Source organism: Stylophora pistillata, chromosome 2, assembly GCF_964205215.1.
Source record: "Stylophora pistillata chromosome 2, jaStyPist1.2, whole genome shotgun sequence".
In the NCBI taxonomy this organism is placed as follows: Eukaryota; Metazoa; Cnidaria; class Anthozoa; order Scleractinia; family Pocilloporidae; genus Stylophora; species Stylophora pistillata.
The window spans coordinates 57,793,556-57,813,425 of NC_142520.1; the positions used below are offsets into that span (position 1 = coordinate 57,793,556).

The window sequence follows — 19,870 nt, forward strand, 5'->3', positions numbered from 1 at the left end:
GTTGAGGGAAGCGCGCGGGGGGGGGTGGGGGGAGGGGGAGGGGGGAACAGTTAATGGGGTCTTAAGGTGCCTATGAGTTTCTCTTGCATTTAAATTGTCTTCCTGCTCACTTATTGGATAGCCTCGTCTACGCTCCCAAGGTTGCAACTGTAGTAATTTCTAGAATATATGGGTTGTTTTTTATTTTTTAGGTTGTTGAAGGAGGAGAGATGGAAACGGAGAGTCACGAAGAAGCTGGAGATGAAGAAATTGAAAGCGGAGCAGCTGGAAATGAATCTGATATGGATTTAGATTTACTTGCGGAGAGCGAGAGTGACAGCGAAGAGAGTCAGGTACAATGTGCTCCACCAACAACATACATGTACTAGTGTACACCTTCCGTAACTATCAGCCTGACATGTTGAATTGTCCGATTTTAGAAGTCGGTTCCGGTTATGGAAGGTTTCTCCCGATTTCAGAGATATTTTCCCGATTTCAGAGATATTTTCCCGATTTTGTACGGGTCCGTCCGACTTAAGACGCCTCTACCCGTGTCTCCATGGAACCATTTAGTTATGGACGTGTTCATCCAAATTTTGGGCGCTTCTGTCTCATTCTGCAAGGGTTCGTCCGATTTTTAGTGTATGGACACATTTCCTATTTTAGATACACAGCCGGTAATCATTTGTTTTTCTGCCTGTTTGTTACCAGGTCGGTGAAGTGAACGTTGTAGAGAGTGTTCGTCGTAGTCGTGTGACAGGCTCACTGGTTGGTTCAGACGGCAGCGCCAGCATGCATGGGGAGCATGTGGAGTTGTACTCTGAAGAGGAATCATCTACAGGAGAAGAGGAGGAAGAAGAAGAGGAAGAAGAAGAAGTGGTGGTGGAAACATATGATATACCTGAGAGTATCGAGAATAGACCACCTACTGGAGGTAAAGTATCTACCATCCCTGCCGCGCAGATCAAGCCACGCTGCAGTAAGCAGCACCATCCACAGGTCTCTTCCCACTAGGGGGTAGAAAAAATGCAAAAGCAAGTTTGAACGAAATTTTAAGAATATTTTATGAAATTAGTTTTGGGTATCGGGTATTTAAGGGTTTGTACAAAGTACTGGAGCAGAAACAATAGGACATAGGTCCCCTACGAGGTTTAAGCTCCAACAAACCCACCCATCCCACCCCAGGGGAGGACATCCATCACACAGTAATCTCGGGCGTGGGAAATTAACGTCTCCTACCCCTAACCCTGCAGGAGACGGGACCCCCATTTATTCGTCCCTATCCGAGAAGACGAGAATATCTAAACCATTTCGTGATGTTATAGAAAGGTAGCCTATTCTTCTCAATTTTTTTAAGACCTTGAGTGTTGGTCTGGCCGGGACTCAAACCCTCGACCTCCCGCACAACAGTCCAGTGTTCTATCCATTGAGCTAACCGGGAGGCCATGATGGCCTTTTTTTTTTCTCCTCTTTCAGGAGTAGACCCTGGCGCTACCCCTCATGCTATGCAGTGGGCCATACGAGCCAATAACTCCCAGTCAAGAGCTGCAGGTAACAGTGCAGCTACTCCGCAGCCCACCAGCGGTACAGGGTTTATTTACGTTGATTCCAGTTCACTTAGACGGAGTGGTGGCAATGCTGCAGCTGCCAGTACGGCAGCCTCCAGTGAAGTGACTGGGACCAGTGGTGCTCTTAGTATGAGTAACTCGGCCAGTGCACTGGCACGAGCCTTTGGAATTGTTGTCCGGGAGGTAAGTGGACTGGGTCGAGTTGTTTGAAACAAGATATGCACAAGTGCAGATTTTACTGTTATGGTAGTGGATTACTTCTGTGTGTTGCTTGCGTAACATCATTGTACAGTGAGTTTTGATCTAGTGTCGTTCAACCAAAACCAAAACCCAAGTATCTCGCCAGCCAATCGGTACATAGATAATTACTCAAGCAGCCATTGGAGGCTCATGGGAAATACAAGCAAACATTCTGAAGCGCGGGGAAACGCTAATAATCAGGCCGCCATTTTGTTCAGTGGTTTTTTGTTGATGGAGACAGTGACTCGTGTTTTGTAAACCAAACAGAGGGTGTAGTGTGGCCAAATCTATGCAATCCCTTATTGGCTACGGCACTCCAAAGAAAATTGCTCTAACAGAGATATCTTTGACTGTGCGATGTAGTTCACAGTATTTGTGGCAAGTAACTGAATGAAGTGAATTCCTTGAATCCTTCTGGTTCCCAGGTCACCAACTTGCTCAACATTGCTCAGGACCCGTCTGCCCTCCCCACTGACAGCCTTACACCCACCACATCAGCCTTAGCAGAGATCCATGTACAGGCAGATCAGCAGCTTCAGGCAGCCTGGAACTGGCTAGCAGTAGTGTTAGATTGCACTGAAGCTCAGCTTAGGTTTGGGCTGTCTCTGTCAGCAGCTACCGACCCTTCCCACCCCTCCCATCCACTTCACGAGTTTCACCCTAAAGCCAACAAAGACAGGCGAACACGTGAGGACCCGACGCTTCTGAGAGCTTTGGAAAACAAACGAAAAAGATCTGTGGTTAGACGGTAAGTGATTAAAAACAGTTCGTATTTAGCCTAGTGTTATTTTTGGGTTAACCCTTTAATTCTCGGAAATTATTAAGATGTAACTTCTCCCTACATTATCCAACAGAAAGGTAATGAGAATATTCAAACTTATCAGGTAGAAGTTGTTATCGCTATCTAACATCACGTTCTCGTAACTGAATTACAAGGAAAAGTGTTGCAATTAGAGGGTAGAATTAACAAGCAGATTTTTATTTTTTTCAAATAATAGGAAATGAATAGAGTGACAAATATAATTGCTCTCCGTTAGAGGGGTAAGGAAGTTATTGACGTACTGGCTGGCAGAAGGGAAGATTTGTTTTAATGCTAAGGGGAAGGGGTTTAGAATCCCAGGGAGAGTTCGACATTCAAAACAGGAGCTCTTCCACGCAGCTTTCTCTGATATAGTTACGGAAGACATGTGTGACAACGGCGTTTGACATCAGGCAGAACTTTCGGTTCCTTTAGCCGCTTCAAGTTACGTTTGTTTTGTAGTTATTTTTGCCAATGTTCTTTTTCACCTTTTGAAACAGAAAACATGGAGCCACCAGTAGTAACCTGGACACGGGTCGACAAGACTTCTTGGTTTACGTTCTTTCCCTTTTGAGAGGCCATTCAAACGAACACGGAGACTCTCTCCCCAAACTGGATGTTTCTTCCTTGCGTCATGTTGCCTATGTTCTGGATGCTCTGGTGTACTACATACGTAACAACCCAAACGCCAGTTCACAGGCGAACAGATCCAGTGCAGAGAAGACTGTTACCCCTGACACACCCAACGACGAGGAAGGCGGTGATGATGTCGATGATGAAGATAGTGCAAGTTTCAAGAGGGACGGTGATGAATATGAAGATGATACAGATCATGTTGAGGATGAACCCATGCCTACTCCAATCTTGCCTGGAAATTTACACAGGTTTGTCTCATTTATGGGCCTAAGATCTTAACCTTGCACTCCGTCACGAATCAGTGAAACACTCACTTAAAAAAAAAGAACGTTAAAGTTGAAAGGTTACAATGTAAATTTTAAACTCTGTGGCTGGGTCTCCACATCAGATAATTTAGAGGTTCGTGTCAAGCATGAAATCAGTGTCGTTGTAGCCCCATGCACAAATAACGTGGAACCAAAAACTTCAGCAAAATATGCTGTACTCCTCGACTTTAACAGAAATCCTGGATAAACATGCTCCCATAAAGACAAAAACTCTTGTTACTCGTGCAAAGATCCCTTGGTTTAACGCTGATGTTCTCCAGTTTAAACGTAATCGTCGCAAGGCGAGCGGAAAGCTCTTAAAAGTGGTCTTTCTTCAGATTGGCTTGCTTATCGTAAAATCTGTAATAGATATTCTGCTCTTCTCAAGTCTACTCGAGTTTCTTATTACTCAGATTTAATTGGTCAGTGCGCTGGTGACTCCGGGAAGTTGTTCAAATTGGTTTCATTCCTTTGTAAGGGTCCTAATGTTAATGATCTACCACCTCATGATGACCCAGTTCTACTTGCGAATAAATTTGGGGAATTCTTCGTTAAAAAAATTGAACTCATCAAAGATTCCATCAGTGATATTGAAGTAAATCCTCCTTATTCTGATACTGCTGCTCCAGCTGTAGAACTTGACAGTTTTTCGCCGTTGTCAGTGGAAGATGTTTGCAATATAATCAGTACATCGTCTAATGCCTCATGCTCCCTGGATCCAATCCCTACATGGCTTGTGAAGTCTTGTCTTGACGTCCTTGCGCCCTCCATTACTCGCATGGTAAATTTGTCTATTCGCCACGCCTATGTTCCCGATGATTGGAAAACTGCAATTGTGAAACCTCTATTAAAGAAACCGGGTCTAGAGTTAACTTATAAAAACTTCCGTCCGGTAAGCAATCTAACATTCATCTCCAAGATCGTCGAAAAGGCGGTTCTTTCTCAATTGTTTAAGCACTGTGAATACAATGCTCCTCTGCCGAAGTTACAATCAGGGTTTCGAAGATTTCACTCTACCGAAACTGCCTTGCTTAAGGTTCAAAGTGATATTCTTATGTCAATGGACCATCAGGAAATTACGCTTCTTGTGCTACTGGATCTAAGCGCTGCTTTTGATACAATCGATCATCAGATTCTCCTTAATGTTCTTGAAAGCGATTTTGGAATCATTGGCTCTGCCCATAAATGGTTTGCGTCTTATCTGTCTGGCCGAAAACAACGTGTTCTCATAAACGATCGAACATCAGATGATTTTCATTTGAACTGCGGTGTCCCACAAGGCAGCTGTATGGGTCCTATTTTATTCATATTATACATATCTCGACTATATCACGTGATCGCTAACCATCTCCCCTCTGCTCACGGATATGCCGATGATACGCAACTTTATCTGTCGTTTAGACCCAATGACATATCTTCGCAAGACCACGCCATAGCTGCTCTTGAAGCCTGCATTTCGGATGTCCGCTCATGGTTGATTTATAACCGCCTGTTAATTAACGATTCTAAAACCGAATTCTTAGTTGTTGGTTCCCGCCATCAATTATCAAAAATCGCAATTGATTCCATCACAGTCGGTAATTCTACCATTCAGCCTCTCAACTGTGTTCGAAACCTGGGTTCCTGGTTTGACTCCAATATGTCCATGTCCATTCACATTGGTAAGATCTGCAGCAAAGCTTTTTATGGATTGTATAAAATTCGCCAAATTAGGAAATTCCTCAGTCCTGAGTCCACGAAGACTCTTGTTCACGCATTTGTGACTTCGCATTTAGACTAATGCAACTCCCTTTTATTTGGCGTACCCAAGTACCAGACAGAGCGTCTTCAGAAGGTGCTCAACGCCGCTGCTCGACTAATTTTTAGGATTCCCAAGTTTCACCACATCTCGTCCGCCTTATATAATCTTCACTGGCTTCCTGTGGCTTATCGCGTCCATTTTAAGTTGTTACTTTTAATTTATAAAGCTTTAAATAACCAAGGCCCACTATACATAAAAGAATATCTGCAGCCACACAGTGTCAAGGGTCATCAGCTACGTTCCTGCGATCAGGGTCTCCTTATGGTCCCAAGAACTAACTTTAAGACCTTTGGTGATCGTGCCTTTGCCCGTTCTGGACCTTTTCTGTGGAACGAACTGCCGCTTGAAATTCGAAACAGTCCAAATGTAACGATTTTTAAGTCAAAGCTTAAGACACATCTATTCAAGCTGGCTTACAGTTTGTTTTGATATTTTGTCGTTTATCATTTTAATATTTGTAGTTAATATGTTGTAAAGCGCTTTAGAATATTTTATAATTTTAGCGCTCTAGAAATGTAAATTATTATTATTATTATTATTATTATTATTATCTGAAGCGATGTCTCGGAAGAAAGCACTGGGTTGTATTAGCGTTCGGAGAAGGAGTTGGGTTTGGGCAGTTCTTAATGCTTGCATGTTATCTATTAAGTTGTCTACGTGTAGGGAGTAATCGTAAGTTCATGATCAGTACACAATATGTTTTGATTTCAGCTTCTTTGTGCGAACTGACTCCACCACAGTACTGGGCTGTACCCCTCCAGACCCGTACCAAGCTCCTGTAGAGGAAGCCCTTCCTCTTGCCTCCCAGCCACACCTGTTGCACCCTACAGCACGTAGAGAGCAGATGTTTGGTACTGTGCATGAGCATTCAGACAATGGCTGTGGTGGTGCACCCATGGTTAGCAGCATGACTTTGTCAAGGGAAGTTTCTGAATCAGTGTTCTGTGCGGCGAGACCGACCAGTGTTGCCGCCACCGGACAGCTCTGTTCTACTATGGATGTGAACGGTAAGGGCTTCTGAAATACTGTGAAACCCATATTAAGCAGTATTTGTAGTAAGCGCACATAGTTCAAGTCCCAAACTCCCCCCGCCTCTTTCTCCCCTCTTTCTCCCCATTTTTACCGTAACCTTTTTTAAGCGGACAGCACAATGAGACATTTCATTTCCTTTTCTACCCAATCACAATTTCAAGTTCCAGTCTCGCTGTGTCATTAAAAACGAGTACTTTCCCAGTACTTCTTGCCACCGAATTTAGGTTTATGAATAAAAGACAAACTAGTTTGTCCAAAATACCCGTTTAGTCAACTGCAACAATTAAGTCGCCGTTTTTTAGAGCTCTTTAAGTGGAGGTCGAAGATTTCTGTTTTCAAGACCACGCAGACCTTCTCAATTGACTTAACATCAACTGATGCAGCATTAGGCCTTTAAAGACGTTGGGAGTACTATTTTGTTGGGAAGATTGGATTAGACATAGTTAAAATGTTTCTCAAATTCTCATGATTTCAGTGACAGAGAGTGAGTCTTCAGTTGAACCCTCGACGTCAAGTGGCAAAACTTCCGAATCAGCTGCTAAACCCACCGTCTCTGCTTCTTCTTTCAAACCTGTCATCTGTAGTGGAACCTCTGCTAACTCCCTGTTGGGTCGCTGGAGGTTATGTGTGGAGTTATTTGGCCGGGTGTTTCTGGAAGACGTTGGATCTGAGCCTTCATCTGTGTTGAACGAGTTAGGCAGGTTTGATGTGAAAGAGACCAAGTTTAGGCGAGAGATGGAGCGGCTCAGGAACTCCACCCAGCGTGACTTGACTATTGAGGTATGAGAAAACAAACGTCAGAGCTAATTTGTCAGTCTGTCAATCTGTTAGCCAGTTAGTCAGTCAGTCAATCAGGCAGACGGACAGTCTGTCAGCTAGTCAGTCAGTCAGTTAGCTAGTCAAAGTCAGTCCGTTCATCAATCATGCAACCCTCCGCCTGACCTGCCAATCAGTCCGTCCGTCGGTCAGTCCACCATTTAAGCTGTCTGCGAAGAAGTCAATCAATTTGTCACTTTCAGTTACACTAACTTTTGCGTGTGTTTGGTTTAAGGCTTCTCGTATAAGCGACACGAATTGACATTAATGGTTCCTTTTTCATATTCCCAGGTTGAACGCGACCGTGCCATCCTCATTCAACAAACCATCAGACAGCTAAACACACAGTTTGGCCGGCGCGGTCCTAGGTCTCGTCCAATGACTATACACCGTGTTAAGGTTACATTCAAGGACGAACCAGGGGAGGGGAGTGGAGTGGCGAGAAGTTATTACACTGCAGTGGGAGAAGCATTCCTTTCTGGAGAAAAGCTGCCAGCTCTTGATAATAACAGAAGTAAGGTTGAATTTGTTATACATAGTTGTTACTTTTTAACAGATTGGTTTACCCCATTTTACAAGATATCGTGGAAAGAACGTTGTTAGCAAGTACCACAGGTTAAACTTCGGGAACGCCTAAGAGGTGATGACATACATTAACGGCTCTCTTCTACTCACCAAACCCTTTGAATGTCTCGAGAAATCATTAAAACTCTGTTCGGTTGAAGCTGTTTCACTCTTGTTGTCGAATGCATGGCAGTTTTTTGTGCATTAAAAAAGTAGTTATAATGTCATGTATCACTAGATAAAGCTCAGCACATGATACTTGCTACAATTAACCGTTACAAGCGTGATCGTGATAGTTCACGTGATGCACGCTACAACTTTCTCTGAGTGATAGAGACACTGATGATGTATTGATCTATCAACAGGTATAACTCAGCGTATAAGACGTGCTACAAGTTACCGTTACAAGCGTGATCGTGATCGTGATCGTGAACGTGATGCAAGAAGACAGCTTTCAGCCGATGCACGAGCTTTTCACTTTAGTGGCAGCAGCAGCACCGCTGATGGAGAGGATCCCGATGGTGACCCACTGCCGTACCACAGGCAGTCTTTAGGAGAGAGGCTGTATCCTCGAGTCCATGCATTGCAGCCTGTAAGGAAACGACTTTTTTGATGTGCTATTTTGACTAAAAACCATAAGATGGTATAAAAAACGTGCAAAAAAAGATGTAACTAACGAAGAAAATGATAGCAAAAACGTTCGAACAAGGAGGTATGAGAAAATAAAGGACGACATAACTTGATACAAAATTACACGGAAAATAATTAGCAATTACTTTAGATCTAACAAGGGATATGTTGCTTGATTTAAAGAAGAATTATCTTATGTAACATTATAAGAACACTTTGGCAGACAGTATAGAGAATTGATACGTACATCTTGAGGTGATGAAGTAATTTGAGCTAAATTTACAATTCTGTTTGACTATATTTCAGTCTCTGGCCAGCAAGATCACCGGCATGCTGTTAGAGCTGTCTCCTGCTCAGTTACTTTTACTGTTGGCCAGTGAGGACAACTTGAGGCAAAGGGTGGAAGAAGCTGTTGAGTTACTTCTCGTCTCTGGAAGGTAAAGAGAGGAGAAATTGCGCCACATTGTAAAGCTGTTTATAATTCACCAAATACTTAAGAAATGACGGTCTTAAGTAAATTACCATTTGTCTTCCGATGTAATTCCCGGCCGGGATTCACAACCTCAAAGGGACCCTAGATTTCCTTCAGTTTTCCCACACGCTCGACTAATGTTTAACCGCCTCCCGGTTAGCTCAAATGGTTAGAGCGCCGGATTGTGTTGTGCGGGAGGTCGAGGGTTCGAGCCCCGGCCGGACCGATACTCATGGTCTTAAAATAAGTGAGGAGAATTTGCTACCTTTCTATAATCAAAAAATAGAGAGATATTCTAGTCTTCTCGGATAAGGACGAATAAACCGTAGGTCCCGTCTCCTGCAGGGTTAGGGGTAGGAGACGTTAATTTCCCACGCACGAGATTACTGTGTAGTGGATGTCCTCCCCTGGGGTGGGATGGGTAGGAATTGGCCCTGAAAAGCCCCAATGGGGAGTGGTCAACTAACGCATGTATGTATGTATGTAATGTTGACTAACTCTTTCCCCACTGGCTAAGGGTTGTTATTGTGTCTCAATGTTTCCGTCTGACTGAAGTTCTTTTGTTTCCCAGGAAACAAGTCAAGGATGGAGACGAGGACCCCCTTAGCGCTGGCGTGGAATTGGACGATTCTGAGGACGATAATGCTCCGTTATTTTATCAACCGGGCAAGACTGGCTTTTACTCGCCACGCCCTGGGAAGTGCTCTGAAGAGAGATTGAATTGCTTTAGGAATGTGGGAAGGTAAGAACATGCTCTAAATCGGGTTAGGCTGAAATGGTTCTCGAGAGGGAGGGGGGGAGGGGGAAGGGGGAAGGGGGGGGCTTTCAAATAACTTATTCGAGATTAATATTTCTGTATTTTATGTCGGTTGGAGGGTTGTCGACCATCTATAAGAGGGGGGCATGGTAACTACTTTTGCTACTCATTGCAGGTACAATAGGTTCAAGTACCGTATTTCCTCGAATAAGTGCAGCGGGCGCCTATATAAGATTCGATTAACGTCTACTGATTATCCTGTAGTTGAAGCTTTAAAGTTATTAATAAGTTGGCAGCATAGAAACAGGTTTTCATTGTATCCATACTATCTCAAAAAGCAAGGAAGAGGGAAAGAAGCGCGCTTATTAAGAAACTATTAACATGTATTGATTTCGCTGCCTAAAGGCCCAGAGGTTGGGCGCTTATTAGCGCGTTGGTGCATCTTCGAGGAAATATGGTAGTTGCTATTTTCTTGTTCGTTCGTTTTTTTTTTTTTTTGTTGCTTTGGAGGTGACAATTTGAGCTTAAATTAATTGAACTTTTCTGACCCTTGCATTAAAGGATTATAGGATTATGTCTTCTACAAAACGAATTGTGTCCGATCAACCTCAACAGACATGTTATAAAGCACATCCTCTCAAGAAGGGTAAGGAAAAGTTTGTATTATTTGATATACAAATGCGCACGGTCTGATTGGTCGAGGACCAGGCAATAACCTGTAACTATCACCCCGCGCGGGGGGAATACAACATAGGCTACTCTAATCCCTTAACGTAGCGGCTGCCAGACTTCTTGTAATTTCTGAAAAAAATTAAGACAAAAATTAAAACAAACAGAGAGAAAACATGGTCGCTCTGATCGTAATCACAGTAGGTATAGCTAAACAGCTGATCTTGCCCTGAGCTCCGAGAATATCATTACTCTCTTCCAGATGACAAGATTACACTTGTCATTGCTTTCAAATTATTCTGTATTCGTTTGCATTTCATCAGCTCTTTAGGAAGGACCATGTGGTTTAAAATGTGCCAAATGGATGGGAACATTTCTTTAAGATAACAACAAATTAAGATAACAACAAATTAGCCCACTAAAGGGAGCTTTAGTAAGACAGTTTTCTTTTATCTAGATTGGTTGGCATGACCTTGCCTTTTTCGACCCTACACTCTACGAAAGTTTACGGAATATCATCGTCGAAGCCACGTCCCCAAATGCAGAGCACATTTTCAAGGGCCTGGACTTGACATTTAATGTCCAGGCCACTGTGGAAGAAGGTGATGGCGGCCAAGTGGAATTGATCAAAGGTGGAAAAAATGTTTCTGTCACGCCATCTAACGTGTATGACTATGTGCGACTGTATGCCGAACACAGAATGGTGGGCAATAATAAGAAGGCTCTCCAGGTAAGTTGGGATGGCTTGATTTATCACTTGATTGACTCTTGTGAGTTTTTGAGCCTTTGTCGGTAGAGTATTGAAAGTGATCCGCTATTGGTTTGGCTTTGCTCTGTAGTGTGATTGGTTCATCAAACACGCACAATGACAACCAATCAGATTCAAGGTAGAGACGAGTTTTGACTTGGTCAATCACGTTTTCCCGCGGTCTCATTGGATCATCGTTATTTTTTCTTTATTCTGATCGGCTGGTTCTGGTTGTGCCAAGTTTAATTGTCAAAAGTGCCTCAAAGTATTCTTATCAAACACAGAGAAGGCGAATTCAAGACATTTACTCGTGGCAAAGTTTCGAAGGAGTATTATTTTTTTTTTAGGGATTTGCGGAGGTTTTACAGTGAAGTTTTCCTTCACGAACGAACTAGAGATCTCTCTTTGTATAGGTGGTTGTTTTAAACTTTAAATCTTTTGATTTTATAATCAGCAGTTATCGAACACTGAGTTTACATTTTTGCATCCTGGGCATTGAAACTGTTTTTACTCCTGTTGAAGGCTCTTCGCAATGGAGTATTGGATGTGATACCTTTATCTGCCTTTGATAACCTGACAGCTGAAGATTTCCGCCTGTTGTTGAATGGTTGTGGCGAGGTGAATGTCCAACAGTTGACGAGCTACACTTGTTTTAACGACGAGACTGGAGGTATGTAATGAACGTCGTGTTGTAAAATCTTATCACAACATGGTTGTAATGTAGGCATGTGTAGCTAAGTCATGTGATATGATTGATGACGTGACACATTCATAAGTTACACGTAATTCCATGAGAATGAGAGATATCTGAAAGTAACAGTCTTGACATGTCACAACATGCCTGCCATGTCTGTCATGAAACATCAATGTGTCGTCAGCTTCAGTGCACCGTATGTCATACAGTGGAATGTCATTTCACCTTATATCTTGTCACCTCAGAAGTTGTGATGTTAAATATCATATCGTTTGGCGTGGATGTGACATTAGATGTTACGCCATGTTGATGCGATGTCGTTAGGTCACGATATGCCACGTGATTGTTTCCATTTCCCCTGTATCATTTTCTCTTCTCTCGTTAGGTCACGATATGCCACGTGATTGGTTTCCATTCCCCCTGTATCATTTTCTCCTCTCTCGTTAGGTGCTGGGGCTGAGAAGTTGCTCAAGTTCAAGAAGTGGTTTTGGTCCATAGTTGAAAAGATGAGCAATTCTGACAGACAGGACTTGGTGAGCATCAAAGCAGTGATTACTCAGCAGCTTTACTAAAGCAAAAAAAACTTTAAAAATCCCTCAGAGCCACTTTGTAAAAACCCCGCTTCCACTATGTGGAAATGTCGTGGGGATATGTTACTGAAAATAGCAACCGTGACCATGTGATCGCGGAAATGGAAATTTGTAGATGTTCGTTGAAAACTTGTTTAAAACGTTTATTACAATGGTAATTAACGGCTGTTTGTAAATGAAAGCGTTTAACCAGAGTTATTAATAACTATATAAAGGCTGATAATTTCGAAAGAAACTGTTTGGGGCTGCGTCGGTGGGAGTAACGAAATAATTTGGATATATGAACAAAGTTGAAATGGTAAATTGGCCACCGTAACGATTACAAAAGCTGACGTTTCGAGCGTTAGCCCTTCGTCGGAGCTAATAACTGTAGCCTTCATCGGAATTAATAACTGTAGCCAAGTTTAAAACACGCAAAACGGAAAAGTAGCCTTAGGACGTTGTTTTATAATTTGCTTTGAATTTAGTATAGGTGAAGACATATATATTTATTAAAACCAGTAGCTAAAAATACCTGTATTCCATAGTTAACACTTTAAGTTTACAGTTGATCCTTTGGCTTGAGTAGCTTCTGACACAGAGCACTTTATTTTAAGGTTTATTTCTGGACATCAAGCCCAGCTCTTCCTGCAAGTGAGGAAGGTTTCCAACCTAAACCATCAGTGACAGTCAAACCGGCACATGATCATCAACTTCCCACTGCCAACACGTGCATCTCTCGGCTGTACATTCCACTGTACTCTTCGCGTGCTATTCTTAAGAGCAAACTTCTACTGGCCATCAAGACCAAAACGTTTGGATTTGTGTAAGAGATATCTGACGAGTCCTGACCAGTGCTGCAATAAACAGAAGAGAATGGACAGAAATCTCCATCTCAAAAAAATCTGTCTTGGGAGAAACATGAAATGAACGATCCCTTAGAATGCTGCAGTTGCGTTTTATTGTGTTGTCCGTTTTGACAGTTCAAATTTATAGCACTTTACACCTTTCAGTAAACTTCTTATTCTCTACACTGTTACCTTTACATTTCCTATGGTACTGACAAGGTGATTTTCTTTGACAATCAGAAGCTTATTGGATTGGTGATCATTTCCGTTCTACATGCACCCATATGACCCCTTTATAATTGACTGCGGGGTACCGTAAGGATAAATAAGAAGCCAGTGACTCTGAGGGGATAAAGTGTTAGAGACCCTGTCCACATAGTTGATTGTCGACGGTGATGTTTATAAAATGTATTAGGGAAACACAAATAAAGAATTTGCTGAAATTGTCTTGTTTCTTAGTAGTTCCAAATAGTGTAATTGTGGTAAACTACTTCATTTTTTATAGCTAGAAAGTGCATATATGTGTGTATACATGTGTGTGTATATATATGTATACACAGAAATATGAACACACATATACACACATATGTAGAAAGTTTAAAAAATTGCGAGGATGGACAACTTCTGACGTAAAAAAATATAAAAAATTTTAATAAAAAACGTTTCGGTTAGAGACCTTCAGTTATTTACCGTTTTTTATTAAAATTTTTTATATTTTTTTACGTAAGAAGTTGTCCATCCTCGCAATTTTTTAAACTTTCTACGTTCATGTTGGCTGTGAGGCTTGGACTGCAAATCTTTATTGATCCTCCTGGCACAGTGCACCTTTGTTGGCCTGAGAGTTCCATTAACGACTATATATACACACATATATATTATACATATATATATATATATATATATATATATATATATGTATAATATATATTTTTCGTATATGAGAACGATCCTTCGCAGTAAAGCACTATTTGAGCAATAGTGGAAATCAGACCTGAAAAAAATTTCAGGCCTGTACGGGATTCGAACCACTGACCTCTGCGATACTAGTGCAGCGCTCTACCAATTGAGCTAACAAGCCAACTGGGAGCAGGCCATCAAATTAATTCGATATAAAGCCGTAGATGATAAATCAAACAACAACAAACATATGTGTGAACTGCGGTTATGAGACGTATATGAGAACGATCCTTCGCAGTAAAGCACTATTTGAGCAATAGTGGAAATCAGACCTGAAAAAAATTTCAGGCCTGTACGGGATTCGAACCACTGACCTCTGCGATACTAGTGCAGCGCTCTACCAATTGAGCTAACAAGCCAACTGGGAGCAGGCCATCAAATTAATTCGATATAAAGCCGTAGATGATAAATCAAACAACAACAAACATATGTGTGAACTGCGGTTATGAGACGTATATGAGAACGATCCTTCGCAGTAAAGCACTATTTGAGCAATAGTGGAAATCAGACCTGAAAAAAATTTCAGGCCTGTACGGGATTCGAACCACTGACCTCTGCGATACTAGTGCAGCGCTCTACCAATTGAGCTAACAAGCCAACTGGGAGCAGGCCATCAAATTAATTCGATATAAAGCCGTAGATGATAAATCAAACAACAACAAACATATGAAACATATGTGTGAACTGCGGTTATGAGACGTATATGAGAACGATCCTTCGCAGTAAAGCACTATTTGAGCAATAGTGGAAATCAGACTTGAAAAAAATTTCAGGCCTGTACGGGATTCGAACCACTGACCTCTGCGATACTAGTGCAGCGCTCTACCAATTGAGCTAACAAGCCAACTGGGAGCAGGCCATCAAATTAATTCGATATAAAGCCGTAGATGATAAATCAAACAACAACAAACATATGAAACATGTGTGAACTGCGGTTATGAGACGTATATGAGAACGATCCTTCGCAGTAAAGCACTATTTGAGCAATAGTGGAAATCAGACCTGAAATTACAGGCCTGAAATTTTTTTCAGGTCTGATTTCCACTATTGCTCAAATAGTGCTTTACTGCGAAGGATCGTTCTCATATACGTCTCATAACCGCAGTTCACACATATGTTTCATATGTTTGTTGTTGTTTAATATATATTTTGCAGGAGGAAAAAGACAAATAAACTACAAGTTCATCCCTACAAGCCTGTTTCGTGGTTGCCCACTCGGCAGGGATTGAGTGGTCAACCCCTGCTGAGTGGGCAACCATGAAACAGGCTTGTAGGGATGAACTTGTAGTTTATTTGTCTTTTTCCTCCCACAATACTTACACCGCTCTGCTATTGAGCACTGTTTCACGGAAGTCAAATTTTACACTTTTATGTATATATATATTTTTTTTCATTCCTGGGGAAACAAAAGACCAAATTTTCTTTCTTTTTAACGTGCAAATTAGAAGTGATAATGGGGCTGATTTTTTTGGACACTGGAGAGCAAACAAAATCAACAAGGTTAACCCCTAACATTCTGACATAAAAGGAAAACTCTATTTCTGTTTTTCTTATTGATCTACCAATCAAGAGTTTCCTTAGTTGGCAATCATTTCCTTTATTCAAATGACTTTGATGTTTGATTTAGGGGTGCTGTTGTCGGGAGAATTTAGATGCAAGTCACACTTTGGGGTTCAACAGTTAATAATCGTCAGCTGCTATGATGTGATGACTATTGCATATATAATGCAAACTGGCCAAGTCTTCCATCAATTGTTTATTCTTAAAACCTGTTTTCATAAATTCTGCTATCTAGTTAGCCCTCAAATCCTACCTTCTTCAAGATACATATGCTAAGATGGAAATTTGTCCCATTAAAAGCACTAATATTGGCCTTCATCCTACTGTTGGACAGTTCACACCCAAATAACTGGACACAAATATCAAACAATACTCCTTTCCATGTAACTAACATTTTAGCAGGGTCACTAACAGATCTGACCACAGCAAACAAGCCCAGAAATTCCTTCTACAATCTGCCTTTTTGCAATCTAATTAAAGCCTTAAACCCTATCCTCTTCTCTGTAACAATACTTCTTTAAAACTCTACTTGAATGTCATCAGTAGAGACTAACTCAAAACATGTGCAGCTATTTCATCCTTTTCACTAAAAAAAAAACAAAAACTGTCCCAATGAAAGCCATGAACTTATTTTGGTGGCTGTCACCGATAACTTGATATTAATTCGAGACCATATTCTTCTTACTTTCCAAACTCTCACAACTGTTTTACTTGATCGTATATTTAAATTGTAAGGAGAATTTTAATACTGATAACCCTCTGACAGTGACAATTATTACACTAATTCTGAAGGCCCAGAGAGAAGAATCCTGCATGTGTTTGTTACAATGTTACGTAGATAGTCTGACTCCAAGATGTCCTTGCGTTTTTTTGTCCATGTGCTTCAGTGCTTCCCTTTCTTCTCTCCTTCTTTGTTGTTCCATAGCACGTCGTTCTCTCTCTGCCTGTTTTCTTTCTTTCACTAATTTTTCTGTTTCCCACTCAATGTCTTTTTCTGAAACAGCTTCCTCATCCCATACTGAAGTTGAATCATCATTCCAAGTACCCAGCTCAGGCTTTAAATAATTAAAACAGTGTTAGAAAATTGGGCAAGGTTTTCATGTATGGATCCTTCACAGTTTGTCATTCACAATGTGATTTTTGTGCCAAGCCTGCTGAATGTCACTATGTATACAATGTATACTAGGCTATCCATAGCAAAAGCAAGTACAGATAAGATTATGTATGGTTCTTTGCATCACTGTGAATGTCTCACTTATATGGCTTACCTCTACAGGGGTGTAATTCATGTCAAAGTTTAAACGACTTGGTGAAGTCTCTGTGCGTGTATTATAACCACCATCAGGGTAACCTTTATTCTTCTTAACAACAATCTGTTTAAACATAAAAATAGACAGCTTTTCTACAGCATTTCTGCAAGGTGCCATGAGATAATTTCATATTTTACTACACGACTCGGGCAGTCAGAGGGCCAATAACTAAAATCAACCAATCAAAATGCTCTACTGCCGGTCAATATTCTCTCAGTATTGGACCAGGCACTGTCCCAAATGGTCCCGAATGATACCGCACTTGTGTCCCTTAGAACTTAAGTCGTATAATAAATCTCTTATTAACCAAGCCTGCTCGGGACCGTACTGAAAGAATATTGGCCCTTGGTGTTTTTTGTACAATGTCAAGACCTCGGGCCGATATTCTCCCAGTACAGCCCACATGCTTGGTTAATAAGATATATGTATTGCACCTTACCTTCTTTGGTTTTTGAAAGACAGGAGTCATGTCATGGAAGAGATCCTCCTCAGCAGAAGGCTGTTGTGGACCACACGCTGGTTCAACTTTCACGCTGAACTCTTCCATTTGATCCCATTCCTCCCATTCCCCCTCACCCTCTAAAGCCTGTTAATTTTAATACACATTGAAAAAAATAATCACAATTAACAGGAAAATCCTGGCCAAAAGCAACTTGATTTACACAACATCCCCCACCTCTGCTTGACATTAACCTTTTGGTTCCCAATATCTTATTACCAGTAACTGCCTACACAGGTTGTTTTCTTATTTTCAGCCCTTGAAATTTGGTGTTATATTAGAAAATATGCTGTGGTTGACATTTTCCTTTCTTCTCGTCACCTCACTGCTTAAAGGTATATTGATATTGTAAGAAGAAATTATGTTTTGATCACTACTGATAGTAAAATGGTTCAAAAGTAATTTCTGAGATTTATTTATAAACACCACCATGAAATATCGCTCAACGACTGATGTAATTTATATTTACCTGGGACTTTTCCATAAAAAAAAATAATCATAATTATCTCTTAATATCATCACAAATGATGTGGCTAAATCAAATTTATGCTTGAATCGATCAATGCAACTTAGCATTGCACGAGAATCTGCATCGTCGACGTCACGAGATCGAATCCCTTAAAGTGCTGGATGTTTTTGGTTGTTTTGATGATTTCACTTGTGTTTATAGCAATATCCAGAAACGAAACCGGACCACTTGATTCCTTCTGCATTCACCTACACAAGTTTAAAACATTGCTTAGATCATACAACTAGATTAAATGAAACTTACTTGGTCTCGGCTCACAGCTACCGAAGTTGGTATGCTATCCTTATCGCTCTGGCTAGATTTTCTTTGACGGCCTCTAAATAAAATTTTCTTAATAAAAGTAATAAAAAACGAGAAACAACTAAAGAAACGACGAAAATTAAAGTGCATTATCTTCATACTTTGTTCGTAGTGGTTAAGAAAGAAACATGGCTGCTTATCGAGAGGGTACTGGGGTTGAGTCGCCACAGTCCTTCGCGCCGTAAAGCAATTGCTGTTTCAACAATCTGCTTTAAAGTTTTTCGATAAGACAAAGAATTTCATTCTTTCATCTGCATCTACATTTTATTAAAGTCTATCAAAGGGAAGGCACATCACCAATTTCATTCCAAAACTGAAACACGGACGTCACTCTACAGTTGTTAATTATGCACTTTGCTTACAAAGTGATTGTAGTTTTGAAAAACGACTTTTGGTTCCAGGCGACATGACTTCGTGCGAGATGACTTTCGGTTGACTTGACCGGTTACCACCACCTCACCTTGACAAAATAAAGCTCATTGCTCCACAGTGTGATCAGTAATAATATTGAAATCAAAACTGTGATTATGCTGGCAAGTGAAGTTATTTAGAATTTATGCTACTTATGTTAAATCTGAAACGTTCTTTACCTTATAATCACGCTCAAAACTTTCGTCATAAAAAGGCTGGTATTATGGATTAAAAACGTCCCCAGTTAGGTTAGAAGTGTCTCAATCGTGACATATACGATGATGCTTAATCTTTGAAGTTTGAAGTAGATGCTTTGCGTGGGAAAATGTGACCAGATCATTTACCCGCAATTCCTCCAGATGTGTCATGGTATTAAATTTGAGTACACTTGCCATAAAAACTATAATTTCCTCAAAAATTCTGAAGGAAAATATTGCTTAAGATGAGTTTTAAACGTTTCAGATAAGAAATTCGAGACATTGACGTCATTAAATATGACATTATGAGAATCTTCCCCGGAAGCAGTCTTTTTCCTCATTACCAGTCTACCATGAGAGGGTCAAGTCCAAGACACTGAATGGTCACAACTTTCCGAGCTTATCCCTGTTTTTTTTTTTTCCTTACTCTACAGGCGATTACCTGTTACTTCTCGTGAATGGTCTCCAGTCCGTGAGAGGTCCGCCTTTTGACGGCCCAGATTAACATATAACTTCTCCCCCTACTGTCCGTGCATCATCCAGTAAACAGGTAATGAGAATACTCAAACTCATCGGGTGAAATTTCCAATCTTGATCTAACACCAAATTCTCATGACTAAATGAAAAGGAAATGTGTTGCAGCTAGAGGGGAGATTGAATCAGGTCTTGGATCTCAGGGTTGATTGCGTCTTCGAGGGTGATTGCGTCTTCGAGACTAAGTGGCAAGTCGCAGGAAACTCTCGTTTTTACTCAGAATTCCCTGACTGCTCACAAGTACCATTTACCCCTCTCCTGTATGCTAGTCGTCACGTCTTCCACAACAGGAAGGTACAATCTCCTCATCACCAGGATTATAAATTAAAGGAAATGTTCCCAAAGGAAACTTTGGTATTATTATAAATATTGGTGTTCCTAAGTCTGACGTACGTATGGAAAACCTCCTGCAGATCTTGCTATGCGTTTGACCATGAAAATATTGC

At 41.0% G+C, this 19,870-nt stretch overlaps 2 protein-coding genes and 1 pseudogene across 2 annotated transcripts in view; 2 read left to right on the forward strand and 1 right to left on the reverse strand.

Annotated features, from left to right (window-relative positions):
* The window catches only part of LOC111341822 (E3 ubiquitin-protein ligase UBR5), a 30,333-nt gene extending 16,763 nt beyond the window's left edge, over nucleotides 1-13,570 (forward strand). The window contains exons 31-46 of the mRNA XM_088748803.1: nucleotides 192-332; nucleotides 691-913; nucleotides 1,456-1,730; nucleotides 2,213-2,535; nucleotides 3,087-3,470; nucleotides 6,040-6,335; nucleotides 6,836-7,140; nucleotides 7,468-7,690; nucleotides 8,106-8,332; nucleotides 8,677-8,807; nucleotides 9,414-9,584; nucleotides 10,161-10,245; nucleotides 10,726-10,998; nucleotides 11,539-11,686; nucleotides 12,158-12,243; nucleotides 12,897-13,570. Coding sequence (XP_088604929.1) covers nucleotides 192-332; nucleotides 691-913; nucleotides 1,456-1,730; nucleotides 2,213-2,535; nucleotides 3,087-3,470; nucleotides 6,040-6,335; nucleotides 6,836-7,140; nucleotides 7,468-7,690; nucleotides 8,106-8,332; nucleotides 8,677-8,807; nucleotides 9,414-9,584; nucleotides 10,161-10,245; nucleotides 10,726-10,998; nucleotides 11,539-11,686; nucleotides 12,158-12,243; nucleotides 12,897-13,109 — 3,504 coding nt within the window. The 3' untranslated portion in view covers nucleotides 13,110-13,570. The remainder of the gene's footprint in view (nucleotides 1-191; nucleotides 333-690; nucleotides 914-1,455; nucleotides 1,731-2,212; nucleotides 2,536-3,086; nucleotides 3,471-6,039; nucleotides 6,336-6,835; nucleotides 7,141-7,467; nucleotides 7,691-8,105; nucleotides 8,333-8,676; nucleotides 8,808-9,413; nucleotides 9,585-10,160; nucleotides 10,246-10,725; nucleotides 10,999-11,538; nucleotides 11,687-12,157; nucleotides 12,244-12,896) is intronic.
* LOC148740617 (uncharacterized) overlaps nucleotides 1-19,870 on the forward strand; it is a 1,045,961-nt pseudogene that overhangs the window by 202,137 nt on the left and 823,954 nt on the right.
* LOC111341828 (receptor-binding cancer antigen expressed on SiSo cells) lies at nucleotides 15,826-18,832 on the reverse strand. The gene is made up of 4 exons (XM_022948850.2): nucleotides 18,226-18,832; nucleotides 17,394-17,540; nucleotides 16,913-17,017; nucleotides 15,826-16,699 (listed from the first exon to the last, which is right to left on the reverse strand). The coding sequence occupies exons 1-4, from the start codon at nucleotides 18,379-18,381 to the stop codon at nucleotides 16,475-16,477; spliced, it is 633 nt and encodes a 210-aa protein (XP_022804585.1). The 5' UTR covers nucleotides 18,382-18,832; the 3' UTR covers nucleotides 15,826-16,474.